This window comes from Pseudorca crassidens, chromosome 11 (assembly GCF_039906515.1).
Source record: "Pseudorca crassidens isolate mPseCra1 chromosome 11, mPseCra1.hap1, whole genome shotgun sequence".
Classification (NCBI taxonomy): domain Eukaryota; kingdom Metazoa; phylum Chordata; class Mammalia; order Artiodactyla; family Delphinidae; genus Pseudorca; species Pseudorca crassidens.
Genome location: NC_090306.1, coordinates 82,165,058 through 82,187,474, shown reverse-complemented (window position 1 = coordinate 82,187,474; position 22,417 = coordinate 82,165,058). Strand labels below are relative to the sequence as shown.

The 22,417-nt window shown below is 34.8% G+C and overlaps 1 protein-coding gene across 4 annotated transcripts in view; it reads right to left on the bottom strand.

The window, feature by feature from the left end:
- Positions 1 to 1,480: 1,480 nt before the first annotated feature.
- The window catches only part of NEDD1 (NEDD1 gamma-tubulin ring complex targeting factor), a 45,037-nt gene continuing 24,100 nt past the window's right edge, over positions 1,481 to 22,417 (bottom strand). For 2 of the 4 annotated variants that reach the window (XM_067697615.1, XM_067697616.1), the window contains exons 6-16: positions 21,640 to 21,869; positions 19,780 to 19,981; positions 19,204 to 19,399; positions 15,526 to 15,654; positions 13,082 to 13,129; positions 11,949 to 12,151; positions 10,927 to 11,080; positions 9,832 to 9,988; positions 6,434 to 6,604; positions 3,662 to 3,728; positions 1,481 to 3,181 (exon numbers count right to left, since the gene is read on the bottom strand). In XM_067697615.1, the coding sequence (XP_067553716.1) occupies positions 3,077 to 3,181; positions 3,662 to 3,728; positions 6,434 to 6,604; positions 9,832 to 9,988; positions 10,927 to 11,080; positions 11,949 to 12,151; positions 13,082 to 13,129; positions 15,526 to 15,654; positions 19,204 to 19,399; positions 19,780 to 19,981; positions 21,640 to 21,869 (1,662 nt within the window). In that variant the 3' untranslated portion in view covers positions 1,481 to 3,076. Of the gene's footprint in view, positions 3,182 to 3,661; positions 3,729 to 4,495; positions 4,559 to 6,433; positions 6,605 to 9,831; positions 9,989 to 10,926; positions 11,081 to 11,948; positions 12,152 to 13,081; positions 13,130 to 15,525; positions 15,655 to 19,203; positions 19,400 to 19,779; positions 19,982 to 21,639; positions 21,870 to 22,417 lie in introns of those variants that run through there. The other 2 variants (XM_067697617.1, XM_067697618.1) reach the window with 2 other exon arrangements.

Here is a 22,417-nt window from a genome sequence, read left to right as displayed (position 1 = left end):
TTAGGGTAATGCTGACCTCAAACAATAAGTTGGGAATTATCCCCTCTTCTATTTCCTGGAAGCATTTGTTGAGAATTGGGATATTTTCTTCTTTAAATATTTTAAAGAATTCACCAGTGTAGCCATTTAGGTTTGGCATTTTCTTTGTCAGAAATATCTGCAGAATCTGTAGTGATGTCACTTCTTTCATTCCTGATATTGGTAATTTAAGGGGGTTTTTATGTTTCTCATCAATCTAGCTAAATGTTTATTTTATTGATCTCAAAGAACTAGCTTTTAATTTCACTGATTTTCTCAATTGATTTTGTTTTCTATCGCACTGAGTTCTTCTCTAATCTTTTTTCTTTTCATTTGTTCCTTTTGGGTTTTACTTGCTATTATTTTTCTAGCTTAAGGTGGAAGCTGAAGTTATTGAGTCCTTTCCTTTTCTAATACAGGTATTTAATGATATAAATTTCCCTGTAAGTACTGCTTTAGCTGATTCCCACAAATTATAATGTTTTCATTTGCATTCAGTTCATTATACATTCTAATTTTTTATTTAGTCTTTTTATGTTTAAGCAATTTGTATCTTTATATTTAAAGTGGATTTCATGGATTCAGTATACAGTTGGATAAAAAAGATTCACTCTCATAATGAGGGTAACGACAACTTATACTTAATGCAATTACTGATACTGCTGTTTAAATCTACTATTTTACTGTTTATTTTCTATTTGTCCCATTTATTCTTTGTTCCCCTTTCTTCTTTTCCTTCCTTCTTTTGGATTATTTTCTATGGCTACATTTTATCATCTTTGTTGGTTTACTAGTTGTAACTTTTTCTTTTGTGGTTGCTTTGGGGTTTACAGTATACATTCTTAGCTTATAACATTCCACTTTCAGGTAGTATTATTCTGCTTCACAGTTAGTATAAGAATCTTAAGAGTAGTATGCTTTTATTTCCCTCCCCTCACCCTTGATGATACTCTTCTCAGACATTTCACTTTACATATGTTAACCACACAATACATTGTTATTATTTTTGCTTTAAATGTCTATTAGCCTTTAATGAAAATTTAAAATAAGGGAAAAAAGCCTTACATTTGTACACATATTTACCATTTTTGTTGCTCTTTATTCCTTTGCATAGAAGATTTCTATCCAGTACCTTTAACATTTCCTGTAGGGCAAAAGTCTTCTTGTGATAAATTCTTTCAGCCTTTCTAGGTTTGAAAAAGTTTTATTTCATTTTCAAAAGGTATTCTCACTAGGTACAGAATCTAAGTTGAGTTTTTTATTTTCAAAAATTCAGTATTTGAAAATTATTTCAAATATTTTGGGTCTTTTTAAAATTCAGTTGTATAAATCCAATCTCTATTATGCTATCTTGGCCACAGGCTAAAATTCAATTTCAAGTTTCCCATTTTTACCATTTAAAATTTTTCGTGCTTATTTAGCTTTTAAATTCCATGACAAAAAAAAGTTTCATCTTTATGCATAAAGTTACTAAAATTATTTTATTTATCCAACCTCTTTTAATACACATTATGTGCATTTATAGAAAAAGGCAATAGGAAAATATTAACCGATTTAAATACAGCATGTAGCAAAACACACTTTTATGTCTTCTAAATCTGTTTGATAATGATGTATAAGAAAACCTGTTACAAGCCATAATACTTTTATAACCTGTCAGGAAAAAAGATTATAGAAGCACTCCTAAAGCTTTAATACAAATGTATTCTCTGAGCCGCACTAGGACAAAGTAATCTGCTTTTATTTCTTGAAGTAATTATTAGTATGTTTACACTTATTTAATATATCCTTAAAATCTCTCATCACTTAGGGGAAAAAAGTTAGTAAGCTAGCTACATTTCTTCTTTTTTTTTTAATAGAGTTCTTTTAGTAAATACTTTCATCTCAGAAGTCAAAATTGGGCAGGAGTGCTATATACAAGGTACATAGTTTAAATCTTTGGGACAAAAGACTATAAGAAGGTAAACAAGCCAGTGGCCCTCCTAATCTTATATCACTAAAAATGTAGATCAGAGCAGGCAGATGTACACATCTACATATTATCAAAGAGGTGTGAATTCTTTTGACAATTAACCTTCCTGTTGTGTTTTTTTTAATTTTATTTATTTTATAGTAAGGTCAATAGTATAAAATATTACACACAACACACAAAGAATTAGAGAAAGTTAATGATATAAACCACAAAACAAAATAAACCACACCTCATTTGGGAGAAAAAAAATGGCACTAATACTGTAATATTTAGTATGTAATATGAAATTTTCACTGTTTATAAGTTGAATTATATTGATTGAAACTTTATAGTATAATTTTGTATGTTATTAATTCATGAGATAATCAGCAGATATGCAGTTCTGGTTGAGTCTTATAAACCCTTAAAAGTTTTCATAAAGTGAAATTAGCTAAAAAATACTGACCAGGAGTAGAGATTTGTTAGAAGTATAATACAGTAACATAAATGCAATAGATATAATGTAATCTGTGCAATTCAAAATTCTGAAAATTTTCTTATCAAATGTACAATAAATAATAGTCATACTTGACTTCATCAAGTTAACAAAAAAATTATTAATCAACCTTGTGTTTTATTAGTTAACTGCTTAGAAACCCAAAACACCAATTAAAATTACTTTCTCCATAAAAATAGAAGGTATCTCAAACTCTTTAATCATCAAACATCCAAAAAAATTTGGAAGGCAACTGTCAACCAAAAATATTATGTTTAAAAGAGGTTATTAAAAAACATACATAATCTATTTTTTTTTCTGCACAATTTTCTTTTCTTATGAAAAAGGGCACTTAGTGTATAGCTAAAGCTTTCAGAAAATAAAGATTCTGTTGGCTTTCCTCTTAGGCAGATGACACAGTGTACAGTTTTTAATATAAAAATATAAATATTTTTGACAGAAAAGATGAAATAGTGGTTGGTATACAATCCCATCACCCTTTTACTTGAAAAAAATTTTCCCAGAGGCCATGAAAACAATACTGAATCTATGTAGCTCTGTGTTGCCAGAAGCTTCCCAAATTACAAAACATTAAAGTATTCACTGAAATTTCAAAAGTGTGCCCGTAGTCTTTTGTTTTCTTCTCGTAGTCTTTCAATTTCTGCCACTAAACCTTCATTCACTGAGTATCTTTCCAACAAAGAGTGCATTTCATTCTAGAAAAGGGGAAAAAAAAGCTTTTAAAATTACTGCCATCTCATTTATTTGGCAAGCCGTTTTACATATTTTCAGCTATCATTTTTCTCAGGTTTGATTAACTAACTAAATGATTTTTTTTTTAACTTAACCACCCTTACTACTTTGTTAATATAAATGAAAGAGCACTGGTGAAATTTATATATTTGGAAAGCTTATATTTGTACATTTCGGAAGATTTTTGCTTACTTACTGCAAAAAAAAAGCTGTGAAAAAGTAGCTATCATACTTTTTTATCATCCTATCATATCATATCTTTGTAACTATCACAGGTTACAAAGAAGGGTGACTAGTTAAAATCTATTTTACTTATTAAATTTCTAAAACTCCCTGTTTATTTCTTAGCAATTAGATATAACTAAGTAAAAATACATCACCCCTTTATGGACTTTTTAGATCCACAGCTATGCTCACTTACAATAAAATATGTCAATACATACCAATTGCATATGAAACTGTTTAATCATCTCCACTTGCAAATTCACAATATCCTTATGGCATGCTTCTCTAGGGAAGAATGTAAAATATTTATTAGAATTATAACAATTTTACCAGCTCTAGATCATTCAAGAAAATGGCTAAACTCTTATTGTTTCACGTTACTGTTAATAATTATTATTACAATAGTAAAAATACCACTGCACCTAGTATTTATTTACTCTGTGCTAGGCACTGTTTCTTGTACTTCAGATGTAAGAATTCATTTAATCTTCACAACGAGGTGCAATTATTACCTCCATTTTACCAATGAAGTAACTGAGTCACAGAGTAGTTATAACTTATCCAATGTCACACAACTAGTAAATGGTGGAGTAGGATATAACCCCAGGCTGTCTACCTCCAGAACTCTCATTATACTACATTCCTTAATACAGAAATTATCATTAAGGAAAGACACAGGTTTATATTACAATGAAATACAGATAATGCCCTAGGTTATAATGTTTTAACTATTATCAATGTTTAAGCTATCAAAAAAAAAAAAAAAAACTTCCAGCAGAATGAAAAGAGCCTTTTTGGGTGTAACAGAGGTTACTCAATAAAATGCAATTAATTCATGCCTACAAAAGCCATAAAAGTGGGAATTCCCTGGCATCCCAGTGGTTAGGACTCAGCACTTTCACTGCCGTGGCCCAGGTTCAATCCCTGGTCAGGGAACTAAGATCCTGCAAGCCACACGGTGCAGCCAAAGAAAAAGACATAAAAGTTATGAAGTATAACAATAAAAGGAACATTCAGCCACCTGCCACACAACTTATGGGCTAGAACATTACCAAAATCATAGAAGCTTCCTGTGTGCTCCTCTCTGACTCCAACATTTACCTCTTGGGAGAAGCCTAAGAAAGAAGTCACTACGCTGCTGAATTTTGTTTGAGCAAAGAAATGTTTTAAAAAGAAATATATATATATATATGTATGTTTGTATGTATAACACAGAATCTGTAGTCAGTCTATTTTCGTTGTGCTTGCTTTTGAGCATTACAAAAAGGGTACCATATCCTATGTAGGCTTGAGTAGTGGACATTTAAAAAATAATCCAGTATCATGTTTTCAAGTTTCATATTCTACATATCTGTAATTCACTGATTTATACTAGTGTGTACATTCTCCTGTCAATTTGAATTGTTTTCAAGTGTTTATTATTACAATGTTGTTATAAACAATCATGTATATGTCTTCCAACCCACATGTGCCAATTTCTGTAGATGATATATCCAAGAGTAGATATGTTGAGTTATAGGTATGATCCAGAGGTACACTGCTCAGACTTACAAAATAACAGAAATTATTTTCCAAAGTGGTAGTATCAATGGACACACTCATCATCAGTATAACAGAGCTCATCTAGCTTTACATCCACACCAAGACTTGGTGTTACCAAGCTTTTTACAATATTTTCCCATCTACTGGGTGTGAAATGGTATCCCATTGCATTTTCAGTTGTCTGATTAATTTGTAGGGCTGAGCATCTTTCCTTATGTTCATATACCATTCCTCTTCTGTGAAATGCTTGCCTATGTCTTTAAACTATTTTTCTACTGAATGTCTTTTTTAAAAAAATTATAAGAGTTCTTTACATAATCTGGTCCTTTATTGGTTATATGAGTACTGCAGATAACTTTTGTCTTTTCATTTTATTAATAGTGTCCTGGGATAAACAATTCCTATTAATATTCTCAAATTTACTAACCTAATATTAATGCAAATTTATCTATCTATTTTTATAGGTAGTGTACCCTCTTATTTTTAAGTAACTTCTCAAACCCTGAAGTCATATATTGATATAAATTCTCTTACAATGCCTAAAATGTTTCCATTTACATTTAAACTTTTACCCTGTACGGAACTGATTTTTTAAATAGCATGCAACAGGGATATATACATTTCCTCTGTCATATATCACATTTCCATATATACATAGGCTTTTTTTGGGGGGGGTTACTATTTGATCCCTTTGGGCAATTTGTCCACCCTGTGTTAATGATACACTTTTTTTTTTTTTTTGCGGTACGCGGGCCTCTCACTGTTGTGGCCTCTCCCGTTGCAGAGCACAGGCTCCAGACGCGCAGGCTCAGCGGCCATGGCTCACGGGCCCAGCCGCTCCACGGCATGTGGGATCTTCCCAGACCGGGGCACGAACCTGTGTCCCCTGCATTGGCAGGCGGACTCTCAACCACTGCGCCACCAGGGAAGCCCAATGATACACTATTTTAATGATAGCCTATCTATCTGACAAACTAGTCCCCTTCAACCTTATTCTTCTCCAGTGTCTTGGTTATTCCATATCTTCCTTCTTTCATATACATTTTGGAACTATCTCATCATCATCTTCCAAAAAACCAAGTTGGGATTTGATTGGAATTGCATTCAATCTATAGACCAAGTTAGAAGAACTGACAGCTTCATAATATCTTCCTATTTAAGTGTTAATGCTTTCTAATAATTTTTTTTAATGTTTTTCCACACACAGATCTTTACCATCTTTGGTTAGATTTATTCCTAAGTACCTTATTTCTTCTGTTGCAACTAAAAGATATTTTAAAAAATTTGTTTCTCTTCTGCTTTGAGTTATGACAAGAGCTGTATTAAAAAACAAACACAAACAACAACAACAAAAAGTGAAGGCATCGTAGAACCACTAAAGTAGCCAGGATTGGAGGGACCATGGTCTTGTAAAGAAGGCGAGTCTACTAGGTAACCTCCACATTTACCTCTGCTTTTCCCTCTGCGGGATGTGCTGATTCCATATTATGAGAAAAAGAGGCTGAGATGAGAGCAGTGGCCTGGAGTTTGAGACAGTCTCACTTGGTTGGGGAGTATTAGAATTCAGAACTCCCAAGGCAGCCAGCACTGCAAGGTCCAAGATTCTGGAAAGGGGGTACCTGTAGAAAGTAAACCTGAATCTGTGCAATTTCCCCTCAAGACATCTTTGACTCCTAAGCAATGCCTGTACTGAGTTAGATGGCAGGAAAACAAACATAAAGTGGCAGCTAGGGCTTCCCTGGTGGCGCAGTGGTTGAGAGTCCGCCTGCCGATGCAGGGGACATGGGTTCGTGCCCCGGTCCGGGAAGATCCCACATGCTGCGGAGCAGCTAGGCCCGTGAGCCATGGCCACTGAGCCTGCGCGTCCGGAGCCTGTGCTCCACAACGGGAGAGGCCACAACAGTGAGAGGCCCGCGTACCGCAAAAAAAAAAAAAAAAAAAGGCAGTTAAAGAGGAGAAAAGGATTTTGAGAGCCCTGTGATGAAGAATTGGAGGTTTAAGTTCGGGACCCACCAAGATAAAAAGGCCTGGTGAATACTCCAGACATTCAGCTCACATCTTAAAAGGGCACAGACTAAACCCTAGGAATAAAGGCAAACCAGAAATAAAATAGCCCTAAGAAAACCTAAAACCCAGGAAATGATCTGCTTGCAAGAAACTTATATCTTCTTTAAAGACAACAGAAATAAACCCACAGACTTCTGCTTAGGATGTTAGCGCCCAGCCCTAATAAAGAGAACAAGCCAGATAACCTATAAAATCATACATTTTAAATAAATTCAACTTTAAGAGTGCAAAGAAATCTAAATGAACTAAAATCCAGAAAATGGTGAGTCCCTCCAGAAGAAGAAAGACCCACAGTTGTTTTCATCCTAGACAGGGCAGCAGGGGAAGAAAGCTGCCATTGATAGGCTAAAGAGAACTAGCTGAAATTTTTATAGATTTTTAAAGGTCAAGTGAAGACTGTCAAGACAGTTTAGAATCCCAAGGAGTCCCAGCCGAAAATAAAGTCTCCATTCCCTCAACAACTTTTTGCCACAGGACTTCACTGAGTGCTCACGTAAAAATTAGGGGCAGAGCAGGAGGGCTGAGAGACAGCCCCTAGGGCACAGATGCACAGAGCCTGGTGAAGACTTAGGGCAGGGGAGGAGAACTGACAGTAACCCCTCTGAAGCACTCCAGGCCCTCACAGAGAAGTCAGCCTCCAGAGCTGAGGGAGAATGGCTAGCAGAGAGCCTCTCAATAGCCCACTCTGTCCCTCCGTTGTAAGGTACAGCTGGCAACACCTACTGGAGGCTGAAGTCAGAGCAGGCGGATTTGCAGAAATCCTCTGAGCCATTCTGGGTCCTCTAAGCAGAGGCTCCCTATGGCTGACAGAGGGGCAGAAGAGCAGAGAGAGGCCCCTACCCACCCTCAATCCCCAGGCACAGGCACACAAGGCATGATTTCTTTCTACATTTGCCCCAGAAGAACTTCTCCCTTTCTGTGTTTTCAACATTGCTTTATTCACATTATATTACAGCTGTAACCAGACAATTCTGCCATTTTGCCCTATATATGCATTCCTGAAATATCTCATATATTTTAAAAAACTGTTTATGGAAAAATAATAGGACCAGATTTTTTTAAACGTGGTATGTACATATAACGGAGTATTATTCAGCCTTAAAAAAGAAAGAAATCTTGACATGTGACGTGGATGAACCTGGAGGGCATAATGCTAAGTGAAATAAGCCAGACACAGAAGCACAAATACTGCATGACCCCATTTATATGAGATATCTAAAACAGTCAAACTCATGGAAGCAAAGAACAGAATTGTGGGTGTCAGGGGTTGGGGAGAAGGGAAAATCAACGAGTATAAAATTTCAATACACAAAGTAAGTTCAAGAGGACTGCTGTTACAATATTGTGTCTATAGTTAACAATACCGTATATTGCACACTTGAAAATCCAAGAGGGTATCTCATGGTAAGTATTCTTACCACAGTAATACTGAAAAAGAAAAAAAAAGAAAAAAAAAGAAAGTAACAGGATTTAAGGAGAAAGGACTTGGGCAGACCACTCAAAACCTATATAATCTTTGTAACCTGAGCACTAACAAAAACAATTAAATCCTAATAAAAATACTAGCATAGTTTAAATATTGAATAATCAAAGATTTTACCTTAAAAAAAAGTGAGGGTCATTTGGTAAAAGGGGAAACAAGATAGAAGAAAGGATTGGGGCTGTCAAGCATGGAGGCAAGGATAAAATGCCCAAAGATGGGGAAAAAATCACAAAATAAGCACTTCCTAACACAAAGCACATAGCCAAGCCAAATTAAGAGGAAGGGAATAGGAAGAGATGGACATGGATAGGTGATTTGCTGCCTTTACCTGTGTTCACGTACTTTGTTTTGGTGGCTGTTACATGAACCACCAAAATTTCCTTATCATGTTGTCATTACTGCCCTATTTACAAATGAGTTAATTAACATCAAAGAAACACACATCATAGCAGCCCACACTATGTCTACCCTAGTTAAACTATAATGCTTTTGTGGGCAGATCATCCGTTTTTGTATCCTTAGTATCAGTACATACTAGGCACATTATAAATGTCAAAATGATTATTTTTCTTTAAAAATATATTTGTTAACATTTAAAAATTTTTTTCAAAACATTTTTAACATTAAAAAGAAACATGCACCAACAAAAACTGCACATCTTCTCCAACATTCTTGCCCATGGTATTCCAAATCTGAGCAAGAGTACTAAGTAACTAAAGGTCAGAAAAGGAAAAAAAATGCAAAAGATTCTAATAATTGAAAATAGCTTTCAAAATATATTGAGATGACAGGTAAAAGGAACCAGCATTCTAGAACATTCTTACAACGTTCAAAATTCAAAGAATGAGAGACAAGGACAGGTCCAGGCAAGAACTTTTTAAAATTAAGTATTACATTCTGATGCATTCTACTTGAAAATATTCAGAATTCCTTTAAAAAATATCTTTACTACATTACTGCACATAGCATACTTAACAGGTGATCTATAAATATTGTAAGAATCCCACTTGAGCTTACCAGAATCTGTCCATAGTTTGATGATGAAAAAGATCCACAATGGCAGCCAGCCTGCTACACCATCCTGCCAAGTTATCTAATAACTGCCCTAGGGAAATGTGCCTTTTCCTAGCTGATACAAAATAAACTCAACACTTCAAGATCAACAAAACTCATATTTTCTATGGTTTTATGGACCCCAGAACTTAGGCAAAAGTAGTAACCACAAACATTACTCATAGTTACAGTTTTACACCTAATAAAAAAAGCTAGTCAAGGTCTAGATAATTTCTCAATTACCTAAAGTCATCCAATGTTTCCTGTATCATGTTCTGAATAAAACGGATTTGAACAGATGTCAATGGTGCATTTGGCCGATTATTTCCAATGGTATCAGCTATTTTTTCTGATAGTGAACTGGCAACTCCAGCAGTGACAGAAGATGCTATCTTTGGATCTAAAATTAAAGATGGACAAAATATTAATAGTCAACTTGGACTAAGAGACATCAAACACTTCTAAATATGATCTGGCAAGAGAAAACTTGAAAAACTGGTAAGAAACAGTGATCTTGTGACATTTAGAAAAATTCACTGTCTGGAATACAAATCTTAGAAACTTTCAATGACATTAATTTCTAATGAGTCATTTATCTCTCTCTCTCTCTATCAATCTATCTATCTACCTACCTACCTACCTACCTAAACTGCCAAGTGTCTAATGTAACAACATACGACAGAGGAATTAATCTTGAAGAATCTCTGAATCATTTTCTCTTACAAAAGATGAATGTGACAAGCCACACCACAAACTAGATAAACCAAGACTATTAGAAACAAACAGAAGGAACAGAGGAGTAAAGTAGTTCTACAGGCAAGGCCCTAGAGTTTAAGCTAATGCAATATATCCACAGAAATCTTAAAATATAGGTATCTATATAAAAGAGCTACTACTATACAAAGAGCTTTTTGTATAGGTAACTCTTATCGCTGAACCTAATATCACTTTAAATGTGATGGAGTTTTTAGGGTCTCTGCCATGAACTCTATAGATAGAACTTTAATATGGAAAAAAAAAGACAATTTCAGGTACTTAATGACCCATTTTCAAAGGGTCCTATATTCCTATCTGTACCATAGTAGATCAAGACACTTACGTATTGGATTGAAAATGAAATTCACACCCAAAGAGTACCAAATCAATGTGGCTGAATTTAACATTTCATACCCATTTCGTCGTCTTCTAGTAAGAGAGTCACACACTAGAGAAGTGTCATAAATTTTAAATTCCTTGAACTTTTTCGTCTATGATCACTCTCTTAACTTATCCTTTTCAAGTTAAATACTGGGAGTTTTCAACTTAGCACTCAAACATCAGGAAGTTTTATGTACTTACTTGGAGTTGAGGATCCATTGACTGGAAGTTCATATATAAACTGGCCTTCAATTTCTTTTTCTGGCTTTTCAAATTTCTCAGGACTTCTTGTTTGGTTGGATGATGGAGAGGTATTTAGATTTCCAGTTTCAGCACCAGAGATCAACTTTGCAAACTTCACATTTAAAATAAACAATTAATATATAAATTCCGGTTTTATCCATATTATCCATATAATTTGTATCTACTTTTCTCTTTTTTCCAGTAAGTACGGTCAGAAAAAGGAAGAATAGAAAGGTATCTTGAAGGAGAAAAAAATGTTGCTAGGGCCAGTGGCAAAATAAATCAACTTTACTAATCAAAAACAATTCCAATGATAACATGATAAGCAAAAGCTCATTTACTAAGAATCTGCAGTTGAATATCATTTAAAATGGCAATCACAGGCCAAAAAACTAAATAAATAAATCCCCAAACTCTCATGTGATAACTGGTCAGAAATATTTCAAAAATAAGTCAAAAGACTTTTTTGTACTTCTTAAATGATCTTTTCAATATCATTCTAAAAAATAAAAATGAAAATAAACAGACATACTGCACAATAGACTCTATTAGATTACAGCAGAAGGTAATGATGATGAAATACCTTCTCAGCACCATCAATTTGCTCTAAGACTTAGAGTAAAAGACTTGACCACCAACTTGGTGCTTTGTGCTACAATGGAAATACATTCTAAAAGAAGTCAGGTATAAAATATTCTTACACAGACAGTTAAATCAAGTATCTTGTCTTAGGAAACAAACAGTGTAAGATTACACCTGCTGTTACCTCCAACATATCCAAAGACAGATTTCAAAAGTAATCTTCAGTTTTTAACATGTGACATCAAGATTTAAGAATATTTTCTACCTAGTAAGTGCACAGCACTGTCAATAATTAGGACATATCCAGTGGCAGCTGCCTGCTTTCTAGTGATGAGATGCATCATACTTGCTAGTGATAAACACACACAGTGAGTTCAATATCATTTATAGGCAGATACCTGCTTGAAGGAGTCTTTAGGTTCCTGTTTTCCCAGATACATTTTCTTAGATTCAGCTGTCAGATCATGATTTTCATTTTCTTCTTTCCCTGGAGACCCCATAAAGACATTAAGAGGACTAGAATGCAACACTGAAGTGCTTGAAGCTACTGGATTTTTTCTTGGAGGAAACACTGAGTTCAACTGTGGTAGAAAGTCAAGGCCTGAAAAAGAGGAGAAAAAAACTAGCACTTATATGGGATGTTCCCCAATCTTGGATATTTAAGAAAAGCACTTAACACAATAGACATGTTAATACGGTAGAAAGACATGGGATTTCGATTCAGAAGACAGGTTCACTTATCAGCTCTACCCCTTATTTCATTTGAGTTTTTGGGTAAAAGTCGTAAAACTCTCTGTGACTGTTAAGTGATCTGTAAATGTGAATGATGATATCCACCTCCCTGAGTGGTGAGGCTTAAAAGAGATATTGTATGTGAAGATACATTGAAAACTGCAAAATACAATGAATGTTTTAGTAAATAAAAGTTTTTGACAAAATTGTTAATTTGGTATATGTCTGTGGTATATCTTGGTAGGTAGCCTCTAAGATGGTTCCTCATGATCTCCGCCACCTGCCAAGGATCCATGGCCTCGTGTAATCACCTCCCTTGGAATGTGGGTTGGACCTAGGAACTTGCTTCTAACAAAGAGTATACAGAAGAGTGGCAGATCTCACTTCCAAGATTAAGTTACAAACACACTGTGGCTTCCATCTTGAGTGCCCTCTCACTTTCTCACACCAGCCCTGAGAGAAGCCAGCTGCCGTGTTGTCAGCTGCCCTGTGGAGAGGCCCACATAGGCAGGAACTGATATCTTCGGCCAATAGCCACATGAATGAGTTTGGAAGCAGATCCTTGCCCAGTCAAGCCTTGAGATGACTGCAGCCCTGCTGATACCCTAATTAAAACATCATGAGACATCCGAAGCCAAAGGTACCCAACTAAGCCACACTTGGATTCTTCACCCACAATTATGAGATGGTAAGTGTTCTTTTAAGCTTCAAAATATTGGGGTAATTTGTTTGTTACACAGCAGTAGATAACACAAAATCACTTTTAACTTTGATAAAAATACTTCTCAACAGTTCTTACCATCTCCTTTTCCTATGGACTCATCACTTCCTTTGTTAACTACAGCATCTATAATAAAATTAGAAAATAAAATTTAAAAAATAGTGAAAAAGAAGCCATAGCAATTTAGGTTTCCTATTCGTTCCCCAAAGAGTTCAGGGACTAACAGTTTTAAGAAGAAAAATCTGAGTGAAGGTAAAGCTAGTATTCATATAAACTTCCCTTTTCATTCTTTTACCTTCATGCAGAGCAGCAAAGATAATTCTATGTATAGAGTCATTTAATGAGACAGCAAGGTATACCAGAAAAAGCACTGGAGTAGGCTCCAGAGACCTGTAATCCAGTTCTGCTTATACCACTGAATAGCTCTGTCACCTTGGACAAGACTTGGGTATAATTATGCTTCAGTTTCTGTACCTATATAATGGGGACAATGCCCCGACCATCTCACAAGACTGTCTTGAGGATCAATTGAAATAATGTAAAAATATTTTGTAAGCAACACAATGTTATTAAAAATATAAGGCTTCATTAAAATTTTTTCAATGGTAGAACATGTTTAAGAATATTTCAATATTGTAATATTATTCATTTACCAAATAACAACCAAAAATTGCTAACTCCACTTTAACAGATTAATAGAAAAATGGGCAAAGGTCATTAAAAAATTCACCAGAAATTCACATGGCCAATAAATTATCATACATGATTATCATATTAGTAGGACTATCATCCATCTCTCCACCATTCATCTATCTGCATGTGTGTGTTATACCTAGTAATCGCACAACACAGACACTTTTATATAAGTTACTCATTTTTTCCTAACAAAAGCAGAGGTACTCTTATTTAAAAGATGAAGAAATTGAAGCACAAACAGATTAAGACTTTTACCTAAGTAGTGTTGAATCTTTGAGATTAAAACACAAATCTCTTGACAGTGAAAACCAGCACTATATTTAGTATCCATGTCTTTTTCTTATCAATAATATCAAACTCCAATAAACGAAGGGCCTATGGCTCAAATTCTAATCATATCTTTTTAAACAGCAAAAGCAATTAAAAAGGAATTTATATCCTTTATTACTTTCAAAAACCATTAAAAAGGATTTCATTTATAACTCAAACACTTTCAAAAAGCCCCTTCAATTAAAAAATTACTCCAGCGGTTCTCATAAACAAAGCTCCACAATTGGGTGCTAACCTCCAAAACCTTTCTCAACTCCAGCCCAAGCCACTTTTACCTCCTTTGCCCACATCTCTCCTCTCTTTACCCCTCAACTAGGTAGTATGACCTCTCTTCATCCTGAAAGGAATCCTTCCTCTTTTATTAGATGGAAGATAGCAATTTGACCGGGCAATTTAAGGAGTCATTTTCAAGCTGGGGTAAGGCAGAAGACACTCAATAATTCTGTACCACTACGTATATATTTATTCTTTCTGCTTATGAAATTAGTTGAAGAAAATTTTGAAACCAGACAATTTTAAAGTAAAAAGTTAAATTTTATAAGATCATGAGTGGATGTAATAATTCAAACACCCTGCTACTGATGACGTTTAGATTCACTCCTGTTTTTCAATACTATAAATAAACAGTAAACACACAAATCTCTGTGGGCTTCTCTGAATATTTTCTTAGGTAAATTTATAGAAATGGAATTAACAGGACAAAAAGAATGAATATTTAAGTCTGCCAAATCGTCTTCTAGAAATTAACCCATACTGTTAATAATACTGCTATTAGTAGTGAGACTATCCCAGTAAAGAAAACAGTATGAACATTAGCACCAAAATAGCACAGCCAAACCATGTGCCTAGTTCATATAGAGTGAACAACGATATATGTTTCTGTTTAACAAACTGGCAAAGGTTTTTTTTTTTGTTTTTTTTGGCTTTTTTCTTTTTAATGGCAACGTCTACTAGCAATGGGGAGTGTGTGTGTGTGTGTGTGTGTGAGTGTGTGTATGTGTGTGTATGTGTATGGTACTTTCATATATAGTTAGTGTAAAAGATGAGGCAATCTAACCCCCAGCCATATTTCTCCATGAAAACATTTAATACCAGTTAAATACTAATAATCAAAGAAACAAATTTTTTTATGTTAGGAAGATATTTTTTGCCTATCAAAATATCCAAGATTTGGGGAAGATTTATTTAGAAGTAGATACAAGTAAAAGATTGCCTATGGAGGCAAAACTTCCTTTAAGAAACTTCTGTGGAAATTAAAATGCTAACTTGAGAGCTATTTGCTTGGTTCCCATGTGAAAATTACTAGCATATATTTTGGAATGATAACATTTGAAATATCTGGGCAAAGGGAAAGATACCATCTCAGGGATTGAGAAAATTAGCAACTGTCATGAACAGAGTGAGACTGAAGCTATTATCCACATCTTTTAGCCAGAATAAAAATGTCATGACGACCCAAGCAAGAGGACATGATCCTCTGATCTGAACAGACTTACCATCTCGGATAGGTGAGAACATGTCACCTAAACTACTTTTTCCAGTATCATCAAAGCTGGAGAAATCCTGGGTTTTCCCACTCTCTGTTTCCTTAGATAAAATATCTGTGTTTATGCTTCGAGGCAGACCTTATAGAAATTGGATATAAAAATAAACATTTTTATTATTTCTCATAATAAATTTATCATGAGAAGCTAGGCTCTAAAAATGAATGCCTTACCTATAACATCGGTAACACTACAACTGTGGGCATCAGGAAAGAAAGCAGAATATAACAATAGCTCAGTTAAGCATCCTTTTCATGGAATGAAGGGCTCCTCAAAAGCAAATAACTTATTTGCTCATATAACACCACTTTTTAAATCTACTTTGATAGAACTTTTCTAAATAATTCATGTACTTTTCTTAACTTATTTTTGTTAGTGACTGACTCACTGTTAGGATCATCTACCAGTGATTAAAAAAAAAGTCTCTAAGGCATATAGTACAATGCCTAACATATAGCAGTTTTCAAGCAACGTTAGTTTCTTTCCCCAGCTTGCAGTGAATGGGTCTCTTTTTTCCCCTTTTTATTTTTTTCTTCACTAACAGTGGGAACCTAACACTGCTCTCAGCGTTACTGACCTTAAATGACTTCATTAACCTTGGGATAGTTTACTGAGAAGAAGGAAACCAGAATACCAAACTCATAAAGAATAGTACAGTAGACAACAATAAAGAGGCATGCAGTTTACTTCCTCTCAGTATATATTGCATGACTTTAGGGCAAGGACGTTATAGTAGGAACTCTGCAGGCTCAGTAACTTCTTGCTCATTTTTGGGTCAAGGACTGAGTTCTAGAGATTCAAGAACTTTGATGAAATCTTGGCATTTGAATCGGTAGCATATTACTGTCTTACATTTTTAAAACTGTTTTATTTGCCATCTTGGTCCCAAATGAAAACTGAAAAGCCTGGGATAAAAACAAAGATTAGCTTTGTTCACAATATTCAAAAATGTCCAAGCCTGGCTAATGAAATAAACCTAATAATCTCACAAAAGTTATGACCAAACATTTGTACATCACTGTCATTGAAGGGTGTTTATACCAAGAGTGTAATCGGTTATAAAGAAGAAATTTCTCTCCCTTTTCTAGGTCCTCAACATGTTTGATGCATAACTCTAGCCTCTGGAACTTTATGAAATAGAAGCTTGGTATCATTTGAAAATAGTGCTAAAGCCTTATTTTTCTCTTCTTAAATGGCTGTTTCCTACTGAAAATGAGCACTAGCAACAAGTCTGCAGACAGCGGTTCTTTTTTTAAAATGTATTTATTTTTTTTTGGCTGTGTTGGGTCTTCAAGGCTGTGCGCGGGCTTTCTCTAGTTGTGGCGAGTGGGGGCTACTCTTCGTTGTGGTGCGCAGGCTGCTCGTTGCAGTGGTTTCTCTTGTTGCGGAGCATGGTCTCTAGGCGCACAGGCTTTAGTAGTTGTGGCATGCAGGCTCAGTAGTTGTGGCTCGCGGGCTCTAGAGCGCAGGCTCAGTAGCTGTGGCACGCCAGCTTAGTTGCTTCGTGACATGTGGGATCTTCCTGAACCAAGGATGGAACCCATGTCCCCTGCATTGGCAGGCAGATTCTTAACCATGGCACCATCAGGGAAGTACCTGCAGAGGTTCTTTTCAATAACTAAATTAGGACACCTTCAGTAGAAACCATACGAACTTATTTCAAATTTTAAATTTATTTTACACCATGCTTAAAGTAATAGCAATAATGATGATCATAACGACAATATTAGCAACACTATAATTTATTGAGTGCCTACATGTGCTATGCCCTTTTGATACATTTTCTCCGATTTTCACAATAACCTCAAATGTTAAATATTATCTATGGAAGAGAAAAATGAGAAAAAAGCATGGTTAAGAAAACTGCCTACTAATAAGAACCTGCTGTATAGCACAGGGAACTCCACTTCACTGTACAGCAGAAACTAACACAACATTGTAAAACAACTATACCCCAATAAAAAATATATATATAAAAAAGAAAACTGCCTAAAGTCATCCAGGCAGGAAAGTGATAGATCTGAGACTGAAGTCTAACATACTCTCAATGTTTCACAGGGGGAAAAATGTACATGTGTGTGAGTTGAGAGAGAGAAAATGATGCGGCAAATGTGGTAAAATTTATAAAATGGTGAACCTGCTCAAGGATATACTAGAACTCAAGAGTTCTTTGTATTATTACTGAAACTTTTCTGTAAGTTTGCAATTATTTCCAAATAAAATCAATAAACCGAAATTTCTCCTTGTGGGTGCACAGTAAGCACGCATTTTGCCAGAAACTGCTAATCAGCCAAGAATTATCATTAACTGGTGGCCCTGCAGACCCAAGTCTTCCACATCTAATTAATGCTGCCATTGTTACACATAAACTTCCTTATTAAAAACTAAATGACAGACACTGAGACTTCAGAAAGTTTACAATAAATGAGAGAATCTTTATTTTAATTTTTGAAAATTATTAATAAAATAAATAGTAATTTTTTAAACTAACACCAATTTTCATAACATAGTTAATTCAACATCTTGGCAAACATTATTTCTTCTTTTAAACAGATAGCAATAGTATTAGTTTCTAGGAGTTCTTAAATAAGGACCTTATTATTTTTCTACATAATATATAATGATTTTTATGTAAGGATGATATAGATATTCAAAGATAATTTATAGTGAATATACTTATTATATTTTTAAAAAAATTCTACACTACCAAGACTAACAAATTAAAGTTTTGCTTATACTTGGGAATAGTAAACTCATATTGAAAAAGCACCAACAAATATTTGTGCTCAATTTAAGTACTTGTCCTGAAAATTCAAAAAGACATGAGTACATTCATTTCTGGTAAGAATACTTTAGAGACATACTGGTATATCATGTAGACTTTTAAAAATATGTTGAAAGTGACAGTATAGCATAACTTCTTAAAATAAAAACAAAAAGGCTTTCAGGAATTTAGGGAATTACGATCTTTATTGTAGGCAAAGAATATCTTCTACAGTAAGTATGGGGAAGCTTATCACCATATTATACCTTCACAAAGTCTAAATGAACTCTTCTTTAAGAACTGTTTCATCAATACGATTATCAGAGTAGAAGAAATTCCTTAAAAATTTCAACATTTTCATTTATTTTTATTTAACAAATGACTAATTTACGGCTTAATATGTGCCAGGTACTATTCAGTACTTAAATATATTCATTTCATCACCTGACTTACTTTCCAGTCTGAAAATTGAAGTATAGGGGCCATTAATAGCTTTTTCTTTTAAACTGAGATCAAATCATAATGAAAGCATCAAAGTTTCATATTATCTACTGATTAATCTAAAAGCACAATGAAAAGTCATCTAGTCTGTAGCGGTACTTCTGAGAGGGCATTATTCTGTTTTTAAAATATCTTACAACGGAAGTTCAGCTAAACAGAGTAAGTGAAGTACCTTTCATTAACCTTTTAAACATTTATAGCTAAAGTTAAATTTTTCACTTTTTCAATTTTCACTATCTACTAATAATTTTACCTAAATACTCAAGTGAATTTAAGTTCTAGGTTCTTAAAGAAAGTGATAATGATATCCATTTGGGGAGGAGACAGGATGGGAACTCCAAATACTATATATAAACAACATTTACCTGCTTTGTCTTGAAGAGCAACTGTTCCTTTCCCCACAACTGCTGTCGTGGCCTGTGGCAGAACTGTGGCAATGGAAGTGGTAGCTGCTTCTCTGACAACTCCAGAATTCTGGACTCCTCCACTAGCAGTGCTCACGTTAACAGTACGTTTGTTCACAGCTGTGGGCTTATTTGAACAGCCTTTATTTAAACCTGACTGAAACGGAAGGGAATATTTAAAAGATCAGGTTTCTAATGCTCCACACGAGACATTAATATTTCATAAATTCCCTATTAGTTTAAAAAATATTGTTTTTCCCTTAGAAATCTTAAGCTTGCTGGTGGATGTGAGAGTTTCCCTCTGAACCATAAAAACCTTTTAATATTTTTGAAGAGAGAGAAATGTGAAAAGCGCAAAAAAAGTTTTAAAACTAAGTATCAAATGGATTTGTACTAAAATTATTTACAATGCTTTGATATAAAAATTATTATGAAGCAAAACTACGCTGTGTTTAATTGACAACATATGATTTCTATATTCTGAACTAGATTTATTTAGTAAAATCAAAAATGCTGAAAACAAAGAAAATATCTTACCTTAGAAAGGACAGTGGAGTACTGAAATGCTATACATTGCACAGATGTCTTATGTGCACTGATGGTTTTAACTGGTGATTTCAACATCCTTAAATCATACTGATATATTTTCCCACGGGAAGCTCCAATAGCCAAAGTGGCTCCATCAGGCATGAAATCTACTGCAGTTAGAGGAGCATCAGCCACTAAAGTTTTCACTAGCCTTTGGAAAGGAGAGCAAAGTATATGTAGATATGTGAATGTATATATATAAGCTTATACGACATATAAACAACTGTAAACCAAAACCAAAGTTACTTAGATTTCGGCACAGTTACTTGGAATACCCATCTCAAATGTTTGTTTAAAGCAGAAATGCAGAATTAGACCTGGAGACATTTCTACTACAATGGCATGTAAAGGAACTGCTAAGCACTCCATCCTATTTTTCTATTCACTTCCAATAGATACAATACATTCTACATCTTCTAGAAACAGGACCTATTTCTTTGAGTAATTATTATTTTGGCAGTGAACGTGATAGAATTCCTGCATGTTACTCCACAAATAAGGGCTCTATAGCCTCAGGGTTAAGGAGGCTCCAAGTATCTATCCCCTTTCCATTTAGTGACCTGCTTAGGCCTCAAGAGGATTATGACCTTTGACAAGGAAGCAGCTGCTACTTTGCTCTTGGTTATGCATCTCTTGACCCAAAAGCTAAAAGGATTCATGAGGTTTAATCCCCCCAGAAGCTAATACAGAAGTATGGATACTGATCTGCTGAAGCTGAACTCCTTGCTGGAGTGTCAGGTATATGAGAGGAATGGTTTACTGTTAGGGTTCTCAGTAAATTAGTTCAAAAAAGAAAAGAATAAAAAAAAAAAAAAAAGAAGAGTAAAATAAGTAACAGTAAACTTTAAAAAGGGGCTCACAGTAGGTCCTTCCCTAGCAGTAATATTATAATAATGCCACTTCCTTTCACATGATCATTAGATATTGTTAGGTGTCTTGAATACACCTCTTGCAGTCTTGCAGGTTTTTTTTGTTTTTTAAGCTAACCAAGCACACTTATAACTGTAAGAAGAACAAGAAGGCATAACAGACCTAGATACTTAGAGAATTATGTACCCTTTAGCTCTATATCAGTGGTTCTCAACTGGGGGTAATTTTACTACTTTTAATTTGGGGAGTACTACTGACATCTAGTAAGTAGAGGCCAGGGATGCTGCTGAATATCCTACAATGCTCAGGACAGCTCCCCACAACCAAGAATTATCCAGCCCAAAATGTCAACAGTTTAGAAACCCTGCTCTAGATAATGAATTAATTTTAAAGCAAATTAATCATATTGCTTTAAAAATACACAAATTTAGTTGTATTCTGAAAAAGAGTAATATGCATGCATGCTAAAATAAAGATGTGAAATCATTAACATGCTACCCCTCAACATTCATCATCCAGAAGTACTCTAAAGCAGGGGTTCCCAACCCCCAGGCCACGGATGGGTTCGGGTCCGCGGCCCGCGCTGCACACAGTAGGAAGTGAGTGGACTGAGGGCGAGCGAGCAAAGCTTCATCTGCTGCTCTGCACTCGCATTACGGCCTAAGCCATCCCCCCACCCCCCACCCCACCCCACCCCACCCCGTCCACAAAACCGGTCCCTGGTGCCAAGAAGGTTGGGGACTGCTGCTCTAAAGAACATCCACATCTCATCTAGTTTTTTCTGCATGGGAAAAAAAAGAAAATTCTACCTTATTAGATAACAAATACACAAACTTTACATCTTCTAACATTAATCAGAGGTCTATACAAATCACAAATATGGCTGCTAATGAAAGAATTATTTGTTACTAAATTAAGAAATGAGCATGTTATACTTACTTCTTACTTGAAGTGTCATAGAGAATGATTCTTTTATCCAAGCCTATAGTTACAAATAGCAATTCATTGACAGGAGAAAAACAGATGCCTGAACCTGGAGCTTTATGTGTACTGTCAAAGTTATGGTATGGACTCTGACTATTCACATCCCAGAGAGTTACTATTCCATTATCCGAAACACTGCCCAGTAGCGACTTCTTAAACAAGGAATACTTCAAGTGCCGAACAGACTATGAAAATAAAAATAAATTTTACGGAATTGTAAGCATACATAAGAACATTTTATATAAAGTATAAATATGGCCAACCACATTATTCACAAGGGATTTAGAACTTCTCTGGTTTATCGCATAACAGGTTTCAATCATGACAACCATAAAATCATTTAGTGGGCTATAAGATGACCCTAAGACATCTTAATTCTAGTAACTGAATATTTGTCATGATTTTATTATGTTGGAGTAGAGTTACCTCAGTCACCTCTTTTTCAGAAGAAAAATACAATATATTGAGGTAAACTACATTAATTCATCAGGATTAGAACATTCCACCTAAATAAAAGGCCCAGTCACAGTCAAATCATGAATAAGTATAAGGGAACGCTGGTAGAGAATAAGCAATAATATTTTGCATTTGTTTTCAGTATATATTTTTGATATCTGGATATGCTTGAAACTGATGTGCTGGCAATTCAACACTTGAAGCACAATAAAAAATTAACTAAAACACAAAGGGGAATTGGCAACACTCTAGACTGGGGATGGACTATATACCCATT